The following is a 10,860-nucleotide window of genomic DNA, read 5'->3' on the forward strand; positions in this document are numbered from 1 at the left end:
CTAATAATGTTATTCTTTTCCTTGTATGGTAGAAAGAATCACACCATTAATATGTGAAGCTCCTCATACAGAAAGGCATTTTATCAATAGGTTACAAAGGTGTTTCTTGCCAAAGCTGGCTGCTGAAATTGGTATCCTAGAAGCTGGTTAGAAATGTCAAAAAAACCGCAGCAAATGGAATTTAGAAAAATTATAAAAAGAAAAAAATAAAGATGTTACTATCCCTGAAATCTAGAAGAACTTTATTTTAGTTACTTTTCTTTTCCCCGTGTTCAGTTTTTCTCCCCCCCCACACCAAGGAGATTCATGTGGCTTTAATACACAAGTAACCATATGAAAAGAGGCTATAGTATATATTAAGGTGATAAGAGTTGGTCAGTTGTAAAAGCTAGAGTAAATTCTGACATTGGGCATCATGGGAATATTGAAAATACTTATTAAACAAAGCATGTTAATATGGAAGTATCAAATGCTTCACAGTGTATTTGTGAAACAAATTTCCAAACAAAACAAAAAAGCTGCCTAAATCCCCATGCAGAACTGTTTGATGTTGTTTAGAAGTTTGAATTCCTTCATTAAAAATAGCTCAGGAAATCTGAAATCCAGATGTTTTAATTGGGATTTAAACTTATTTAATGAAAATGCCCCAACGTTTTAAAACCTCACTGTTGAAGCTAAAAATAGCAATTTTTATGCACACAGCAGAATAAAACCCAAAAGGCTAAATTCTGCTAGTAGGTAGCAAATAAAGTAAGATTAAAGAGATTTAAAGAATGAGAATAGTAATGATCTCTAGATTATGACTTTGGATAAATTCTTATGCATCCAAATTAAGAATTAGAAAAATAAATGCTTGAAACACATTGAAAAACCACATTCATTGTCTGCAATATATATCTGAGATGATCTCTTTTGTCTTTTTTCTCATGTTTTCTGTTCCATTGGCCTGGAAAGATTGCTTGAAATACTCTATTGAATAGACCGTTCTTGGTGGAGATGCATAACACATTTCATGGTGGCTGAAATGTGCTGACTAAGCAAGTCCCTCCATTTCCTCCTGTTAAGTAAAAGTATCCAAAGTCCAATATGCTTACTTGGATTTTTGACTGTATTAAATGCTAATAATAAACTGTAATTTTCAAATAATATTGTAAAAAATAATGTTTACAGTAAAAATGTTAATAGAAAATATGTGGGTTCATAGTGTTGGAGTTAACTTTTGCAGATTTTCTCCACTAGCCTTATTACTATGAGACAAACCATTGGACAGAATTTGTGTTACAGAGTCTGTATATTTAGAATGTCTCAAACGTTGAGCTTTAAATTCCTTTAATAATTTTAAATGTAGGAATGATTGCTGCCAGAGCGAAACCAGGTTCTTTGAATTGTTGAATTCACAAGCCTCCGCCGAAACAGCTTCCCCGAGCCACGATGAAGAATGTACACAAAACTTTTAAAGAGAGTACTAAAATGGAAGGGGAGAGGGGATCGAAGAATTTTTTGAGGATCGCGACAAAAACTTTGTGGCTTTACGATTAAAAATGAAACAAATCAGAAACTCTTATGGCTGAAATTACCCACTACGTTACCTATTACCTATTTCTTCCCCCCACGTCTGCATTTTGTCTCTTTCAGACGGCACTGGTCCCTTCCTGCAGGAAGGCCTGGGCAGATGCAGCGCTCTGTGCCACCCGCTCACCTGGCGGCTGCGATACCTGAGCAGAGCTAGCTTTCAGCTCCTTGGAGTGACCCATTGTTGCTTTGCTTATCGCGCTTTACAAAGCGAATTTTTATTTTTATATTGTTTTCCTCTGTCACTTATTCCTGCCCTGCGGCCAGAGCGCAGGCGCCGCCGCCGGGCCGGCATTGGCGGGCCCGCCCCCCCGCGCCGTACCCAGGAGGCCGCGCGGCGCCGAGGTCAAGATGGCGGCGAGGGCGCCTGGTGAGGCGGCGGGGCGCTGAGGGGCAGCAGGGGCACTGAGGGGGTGGCGGGGCTGGGTCTGTCCCTGCTCCCTCCCGCCTGCGGTGCTGGGCTCACCTCGGCCCGCGCTGGGCAGCGAGGCGGGCCGTGACCGGAAGAGGGGGAGCCGGTGTGCACCGTGTGCCCTTGACAGGGACGGGGAGTGCCGGGCGAGTCTCCTCGGCGGCCTTCCCGCGGCAGGGGGGGAGCCTGGCCCCCACAGCTGAGCTGTGTGGGCGCAGAGAGCGCTCGGGAGCACTGGGGGAAGCCTTGGGCTGCTCCTGCGGGGCCTCGGGCTTTGCTGTCCTGCGCGGGTACCCACTCGGCGCGCAGTCGGGCTAAGGTTATTTCTTGTCTGGCCCTGAAGGACGAAGGGATAACTAAGCAACCTGCTGAGGCAGTGCTCTAATGAGCTCTTTTGGGGTGTTTTGGGGATGGCCTGGTAAGACAGATGACTTAAAAGTCACGTGAAACAGCTCGCCCGCACTGCGTTGCCCGTGTCGTGCCGTTCGTGGCCTTCTAGACCCCTTTTTGAGGTATTTGATTATGTGTAAAAGCACCTCTGCCGTCCCAAACTACAGGAACGTGCTATATGTGGTATGGAGGTCTGGGGGTTTTTTTGTTTGGTTGGGATTTTTTTGAGGTTTTAGTGTGGATTTCATGATTGACTTTGGCAGCTCCTAGAAAAAGAAGTAGCATTCAAGTATCTGGAGAGGAGAGCAGAAGGTTAACAATATAATAATAGCTGAGCTTGAAGTCACATAGCGACAGCCAAGGAACCTAGATAAATTATTGGAAAAGCCTGATGGTTTTGCTTTATGCAGACACTATGGGTTTGGCTCATGTAAGTGTTACAGAGTCTAAGAGTTTTGTTGCTGTCTTTGCTGAGGAATTGGTAGCATTTTTCCAAGTCTTAAAGCAGCCTAACGTTCAGATTAAGTGAAATGGGTTAAACTCTTGTATGTAATGAATTCAGTGTCAGTTATGGGATACTGAGAAGTGGAGGCCAAGTCATGTATGGTCAAAATCAAACTTGATGCATTGTTACATTGCTGCATGTGGTGGAGGCCAGCAGATATTTGTGTACTGCACAGTACTGTGTAAATGTTGAATTTTACCTTGCTGTGCAACTGATGTTCATGTTCATTTGCATGTTCAGTTGCAGGAGGTGGTCGCCTGTTTGAGAGGCTTTGCAAGTGGTACTATAATGCAGCTGGGTTCAACAAATATGGTAAGTGTTTCATTGAGCTTTTAAAATTGCAAATGTAACAGTTCTCAAACTAGTTATGGTTCATAGCTGGCATATGTACATGCAGGTTGGCATAAGTCCTTTTGATCAAAACTAGCTACTACTTCTGTGGCGAAAAAAGTTGGCAATAACTTCAGTTATTTCTGTTATTTCCATTATTTCTGTGTTTGCTCATGTTTCATGAATTAACTTATAACAGCTAAGGCCAAGCTGGGGCAGTTGAAAAAGTTGTCACAAAGCAGTCCTGAAAACTCAATTATTTACATTTCCCCACTGAGTCACTTTCACTGGCCAGTGTCTTCTAACCCACAGACTGCCCTTGGAGCTGGAGAGGTTCCCACTGATAGTAGTCAGCCTATCTGCAGTGCTTATGCAGAGTATCCAAAGTGCAGAAAGGATTGTTGTAGTTGTTCTGCCCTTTGTGTCACCATAACTTCAGCTGGCATCACTCTGGCCTGCACAGGGTGGAATAGGTGTCAAAACAGGGCTTCCTTAAGGAGAAGAGGGTCCCTAAATGATATTGCCTTCGGTTTATTCAGAGTTCTTACCAAGTTTATTTCAACCATTTAGATGGCAGAACAGTTCCTGTATGACAAGAATCTGAATATTCAGATGCTGCAATTTATTGCTTACCACAATACAAACAAATCTCTTAAAGGAAGTTAACATATCTGCCCTGGAGAAGTTAGAGAAGAATTACAAGAAAACTGTAAACAAGTAGCTTAGATCCCTCCTCCAGAGATGCAGTGCTTAATTCCTCTTTAATTCCTCTTTTATAGTGCCTGTCTGCTGAAATTCTTACTTCTGCTGCTTCTCTGGAAATGCGAGTAAAAAACTAGAGACGCACCAAATTTAATATAGTGATTAAACTAGCAGCAGTACTCCCCGTGCCTGTGAACTAAATTACAAAATGGAATTTAAAAATATGTGACTCAAAAGAAATTTTTGTTTTATTGAGACACTACCGCCAAATCAGTCACATCAGATGAAAACATTTAACCACAAGTCAGTAGGTATGTTGTAGTAATCACCTTGGAATGCCACAGAAGTAATGTTTTGTCCTATTTTCTTAATACTGAACCTTACAGAAAGGTTGGTTGAGTTTCAAGAATCCTTTGTTTCACAGAAGGTGTGCGAGTGTGCTCAGTTTTGAGAAGTCTGGGTGTTTCTCTCTGATTTAACTTCTGATTTGGAGCTCACACACCAAGATAGAGCTTTGGGTTTCCATAGCTTCGTATAGTCAGCAGAGATCTGGTCATCATGAACAAGTTCAGAGTAAAATTCTTCAGCACTGAAGGAGTCCCATCTGTGGCTGGCTGACTCTAATGGATTCAGAGCTCTCAAAAACCCTTTACCTGGACAGTCATCTTTAACAGAGATACAAAATTAGATGCACAGACATTCTCTCCTTAGATCCAGAGAAGTTTTTTCTGTCTATGTATATTCTCATGAAACACATTGAATCAAATACCCATTTTCCTTATTCCTCTTTAAGAAAAGGAGTGAAAAAAGTAAATGGAGTCTGTGTTAGGATTGCATGTTCTTTCTGAGTAATCAGTGCCTCTCCTGGATTAGTTTGACTTTTCTTAATAATTTTGTGCTGGAAGTGTTTTGCCCAGGGTACATGTGTCACTCCTAAATCTTACTGAAGAGCGTTTATTCAGTGGCACTGTACATTCCCCTTGGCGCAGGGTTAATGCGGGATGATACATTGTATGAAGATGATGATGTGAAGGAAGCACTGAAGAGACTTCCAGAGCACCTGTACAACGAGAGAATGTTCCGCATAAAGCGAGCGCTGGACCTGAGCTTGAAACATCAGATCCTTCCCAAAGACCAGTGGGTGAAGTATGAAGAGGTATGTGCATGCGGTGTTCCCAAGGTGCAGCTCTTGAATGGCGCTGCTGGGACTGGTGATGGGGATTTTCATTCTCTGGGGAGACACATGTTTACGTGTTCTCTGTAGTGAATGAGTCAGTAGCTCATGGAATACCTCTGGAAAACACTTTTGATTGCAGTTTAAAAATCTGGTTTTCTGTTTGAATTACTAAATTTTTCTCAAGAAGACAGAAGCTTAAGCTGCACCTCAGAATCACAGCACATTGTTTGTGTTCAGACAAAATATTTCTTCTAAGCTGTCGGATAAACAGATACTATGTAAATAGCTTTGGAATTCTTAAAGAAGGTCTCCTGCTTTTCTGATTAATTTCTTAATCTTGCAGAAAATCTTGGGCCAAAGCTTTTGTTCCTGAAGGTGCCAAAGAAGAATAATTTGAAGGGAAATCATGCATTAAAATAAGTGTCACCTTGTACTTTAAAAAAACAAACTGCACTTTCCTTATCAGATGTAACTAAATTTTATTTTTTGGTAATGAATTGGTTGACAGACTTTGCATCACTGTCCACCTCAGCTTTCTCCAGATTACCTGGCAGAGAGGAATTTTATTATCAAACTTTTGACTATAGGAGAGTATAAAGGTATTAATGCATCTCTGAATAAGCAGAGGCTGTTTCTTTTGGTCTTACAGGTCATATTTAGGTAGCTGCTGCTTTGAATAATTGGTGACATATTTCCTCAAGCAGCAGTTTGGTTTGTAAGTGATAAATATGCTCAGGGTGTTTTCTATCAAATACAAGTTTACAGTCCTATTTAGAAGTTAAGCTCAAAAAGAGATTATCTGGAGTATTATTGTTGGACTTTGAACTAATTAAAGTGGATCTAGTACATTTGAGTATCTGCCAAAAGGAACACTGATTCTAAAGGCACAGCTGGAAGCATCACTTTTCACTTTGCCTGCTAATGTTGATGAGGCATTAGGAATTAGTGGTTGCTGCAGTTGAGAACTTGTCATCACAGTCTTGGCAGATACAAAGTTTACCTTTTCAGAGCAAGTAAGACAGGTTGTTTGTTTGTTTTCCTTGATAGGTTGGTGTTCAGGCAAACCTGGGAATGAATGAGAGAGAAATAATCTGTAGGAATGACTTGAGGTGTTTCTGCACCTTGCTTTAAGTTTAAATATATTTCTTCTATATATCTCTTCTTTTTCAGGATCACCGTTATCTTGAACCATACCTAAAAGAAGTAATCCGTGAAAGACAAGAAAGGGAAGCATGGAACAAGAAGTAACTATTGAACCACTTCATGCAAATATCCAGATATTTCTGATATTTTAAACATTAGGTTGTAGAAGTCCCTAGGGAGGCAGTTGTGGGGCTGAGGAATACTGTTTCAGCTTGTTCATTGAGTCTGATCATCCAACTAAAATAAACATGTCAAACTATAAAAATCTTGGAAGAGTTCTTTCTAAATGTTAACAAGCTAATGTTCGGATCTTTCCTGTGAGCATATACATTACACATTAGCTTAGTGGTATGCAGTCTTCATTCCAGCTTTTGATTCTTGCTATTTTCATCATACAGCTGTTTTCTGCAGTAGTAGAATGAGGTAAGAAATGTTCAAGGCTGTTGGTGCTAGTTGCTCTCTTAAGTTAAAGAGGATTTAGTATTCATTCATCAGTTGTCACTGTGGACAACCATACTGAACCGGAATTGATGTTACAATGGTATTGTGAGACAGAATGTAATATTCTGTGTACCCAAGCAGTTATATATTGTAAAAGTGGAAAATATAGATGATTCCTTCATCACAAAATAGGAAATGTTTCACTAACTTTTTATACCATATACATTGTTAAGCCTTAAAAGCTATTTTCATGTAAACCATGATGACTCTCACTTCAGCTTTTTGAGACTTTTTATTCTTTTAAAGAGTAAAAGTGGTATTCTGATGTACTTTAAACAACATAGCACTTAACATAGTTAACTTCTCGTGGGTTTTGTCATCACCTAAAGCATGCTCTAGTTTTTAGTGATTTGTATCCAGAAAATACTGGCCCTTACTGGCTGAAAACCTGGAGTTTAGTCTTCTGTAGTTCAATGGTGGTGTGAATTTGAGACAGATACTGGTATAAAGCATGCAATTCTGAGCCTGTTGTGTAACCTTCTGCATAAAGTACAGAATCTTGCATGATGGCCTCAAGGCTTGCTTTTTTCCTTTTGTTGTGCATGCTTGTCTGCCAGCTACAACACTCAATTTACCAACAGAAAAAGGAGCAAACCACATCTGCAGTTTTGAATTGGTGTCACCAAATAATAAAATACTGGATTAGAAGCTTTTAGCTTTGCTCATCACTCTGTTGCTAGCATTCCCTTGCTTGCTTAAGTCCCTTACATCTGTAGGATGGATACAGTGATCCCTCAGAACTTGACAGCCTGATGTGGCAAAACAAAATTCTGCAAAAATACTTTCATTGCCAATATTCCTCTAAAGTCTGCATGAAAAAATATATTAAGAATTTGAGGTTTCATTTTTCTCCTGTAGTAAAATCTAATGATTGAACCATACATAATTTGATGTGTTTTTAGGAACTTTATGATTTTCTTCCAAGAGAAAAATAGGGCACGAAGTTTCACACTTCTCTTTATGGAATTATTAGAGTATAGCTTTCTAATGAAATTAGAACTATTTCATTATCTCTTAGAATTATATTAGAAGACTTAATTACATAGTGAAAGTAGTACTATAAAAGCATAGCTGGTCAAATTTCTACTAAAGATAGAATTCTGTGGAATTACTCTTATCTCTTATCTGCTCATTTGACCACAGGTTTTGCTTAAGAAAAAAGCCTCTCAAAAATTACTTGCTTTATACAAAAGGGCTTTGTTGGCATAAGGTGCTTAAAAATAGACTGACCTTTGAGGGAAGTGCAAAGCAGCCACACCACAGTTGGCCTAAACCATCTGAAATCACTGACCCCCTTTACTCTCAAGTGTAACATCTTAAAGAGTCAGAGGTGAGTAGTAGAAGTTAATAAAAACGTCTTTCCAAGTGATCTTTTGGGCAGCTCAAGGAAAAGAGGAAAAAGGAAGCTATCCTGTTAAGAGCTTTCCTATTCACTGAGGCTTCATTTAGATGAGTTTTCAGATGCTTCTGATTTGGATTAATAATTTTTAACTTTAAATTTCCATAATGTCCAAAGTAGTCTGTTGAAGCATTTTGAAAAATTTACTATTGTTTAGTTGTATTTTGGAAGGCTATTAGTAAGGAAAATGTTATTTGCCATTTTTTGGCAGAGATGGATGTGTATTTGGAACATTTAGGAGTATCTAAAAATGATGAGGAATAGGGAGGAGTTGGTGTAAGAGTGGCATCTATTGCCTGGGAACCAGGAGCTATAGCAGCTTTGTGTTAGAGATCAAACTCTTCTTTAGGATATGTGGTGTGAGATGTGTATGCTTCTGCTACTGGCTAATGAGTGAGTAGCTTGGGAGACATTTCATGTTTCACCTTCTCGTGTTCCCCTCTGTGCACACTGAGTTGACAAGCATTAATCTTGGCCAGAAGAAATGGGAGTTTTCTTGTATGTAAGATTTGAATCCTGCTGGTGACAAGTTGGAAGGTCAGCCTGATTCCCAATTTTGAATGCTTAAAAATGTCTGGGATGGGAAGGAATGCATTTGCAAAAATGGAGTTTCAGAGCTACAATTTCACTGTATTGATTCTACCCCACCTGTGAATCTCTCTGTGGGATCCTGCCCTCTGAATCATCCCGGCCTGTGCAGCCATCAGCTTGCTATCTGCAAAGCTGCCTCATTTTAAGGAAAAGCTTAGTAACAGTAAAGGGGGTCAGATAGCTAGAGAGGAAAGGAAAGGAAAAAGGAAAGGAGAAAGGAAAGAGAAAAGAGTCTGATGCAGAAGGAAAGGACATTCTGCATTGGAGAACTGTGATTTCTTTATTCTGCTATCACAAGGTTCTTCTGTAATACTAAGCAAGACACTTGGTTCACAGAAGCTCCATGAAAATTTTGCTAATATATCTGTGCTTGGGGCTACATCTGCAGAAGTGCAGAGTAATCACATCTATGTCTGGGTTCAGTTAATTGGTTCTGAAAATATTAGGGGTAAGTGTTGGTATTTATCCATACACACGATGGTTACTACAGGTGGTGGTAGCAGGAGCAAATTTCACAGGGATTCTCACTATCCTCGTTTCTCTGGTGGTAAGTGCAAAAATACTTGCATAAAAGATGGTGTATTGGTGGCCTGTACCTGGTACTTTCAGAAACGAAGGATGAGTTGTGCACTGAAGAGGATTGTAAACAATTTCTGAATGAAAAGAGTGCCTAAAATGTGAACCTGCAATTTAAGGTCATATCATCATGTACAGTGCAGCAGCAAATCTTGCATCTCCTTGTTCCCGATTTCAAAACCTTCACCTTTGTTAATGTAGTTTTTTGAATATAAATTTTGTAGGGATTCCATAAATTACTGAGGTGTTTTTGTAGTTCACCACATCCAAATTATGTGTATAAAATTTAAGAGTCTGAGCTGACATTGCTAGTCTGCAGTTTGATGATAGTTTTAGCTTAAATTATTCTTCATCACTTTTGAGCAAACCTGTGCTTCACTTGAAATTCTCTTTATTAAATACATAATGAAATATAAGAATACTTTTTGATTGCTGAAGGTCATGTTTGCTATGTCAGACTGATTTCCTTAAATTTTGAATTGGTCAACCCCAAAACAATGGATTTTTTTCAGCACTGTAACAAGAAACATATGCTTGTTTTACATCCAACTTCCATCTGAAAGAGAGCTACAGCAGATACAAATCCCATAAGAATTTTGATGAAACATCGTGCTTGTCATTTTAGTGGAAGCATTTTAGCATTAGTATGGTAAACACATTCTGACTTGAGGCATTTTCTCTCTAGATAGCAAAGGTCAAAGATGACCTTCAGGATTTCTCCAGTGTTGGCAGTCGGGTTTGATGAACTGAAACTGTGGGCAGGGCAAAGGCTGTTCCTGGGCAGCAGAACAGGGAGAGGCAGCCCCTCCAGGGTAACACCAGAGTGACTTCACTTCTCATAACCTCTCTTGGCTATCTAGGGCCCAAAGGGCCAACATCTTGAAAGATTGTAGGCCGCAAACTTCATTGTAAACAGTGTGTTAGCATCTAAATACCATGGGGCCTGATCCCAAAACTGTTGCCTCAAACTGCCCTGCAGGCCATGTGGAGCTGTAAGCTCCCTTCAGTGTCAAGAAGTCCCTGACTCAGCCAGAACCTCTGCTGGTGTTACTGGGATGAGGTGACAGGCAACTATGGTGTCCCAAGGTGCAGAAAGCATCTGCACCTCTGCCTTCCTGGCAAGGTATGTGTTAAGACACGTCTGGAGAAGGAGCCCTCAATGCCTTCTGCTCACTGGTGATTTAATGCTAGGTTATGCTGGCAGCCTGTCAGCTCAATTACTTTTCCTTCACAAAAGGTGTGGATTCACAGTTCCCTTCTTGGTGAATGCTTACATATTTTACATAATATTTACATCTTTTCGGGAGTGCAAGTGGGACTATTAATCCTTTTGGCTATCTCTCTTCTGCTATGAAAATCTGATAAACTGTACCAGGAGACACGAGGACTCAAATCAGTTGCTTAGAGCTTTTCTCTAGGCTGGGTAATGATGTGCTTCAAAACTAGGGCAATGCCTGACTCCACCTGCCTAGAGGCACTTGCCTGTCTGGGCAATTACTGCCCACCAACTTCTGCCCTGCTCTCTCCTGTAGTACCTGAGCCTTGGCACTGGAGATAGGCCA

General features: G+C 40.2%; 1 protein-coding gene across 1 annotated transcript; it reads left to right on the forward strand.

The window, feature by feature from the left end:
- The first annotated feature begins 1,431 nt into the window (after positions 1-1,431).
- On the forward strand, positions 1,432-6,496 carry LOC132072684 (cytochrome b-c1 complex subunit 7). Its single transcript, XM_059471199.1, has 5 exons — positions 1,432-1,462; positions 1,784-1,942; positions 3,120-3,191; positions 4,901-5,067; positions 6,259-6,496. The coding sequence occupies exons 1-5, from the start codon at positions 1,432-1,434 to the stop codon at positions 6,334-6,336; spliced, it is 507 nt and encodes a 168-aa protein (XP_059327182.1). The 3' UTR covers positions 6,337-6,496.
- The last annotated feature ends 4,364 nt before the right edge of the window (positions 6,497-10,860 follow it).

Source organism: Ammospiza nelsoni, chromosome 1 (genome assembly GCF_027579445.1).
Source record: "Ammospiza nelsoni isolate bAmmNel1 chromosome 1, bAmmNel1.pri, whole genome shotgun sequence".
NCBI classification, from domain to species: Eukaryota; Metazoa; Chordata; class Aves; order Passeriformes; family Passerellidae; genus Ammospiza; species Ammospiza nelsoni.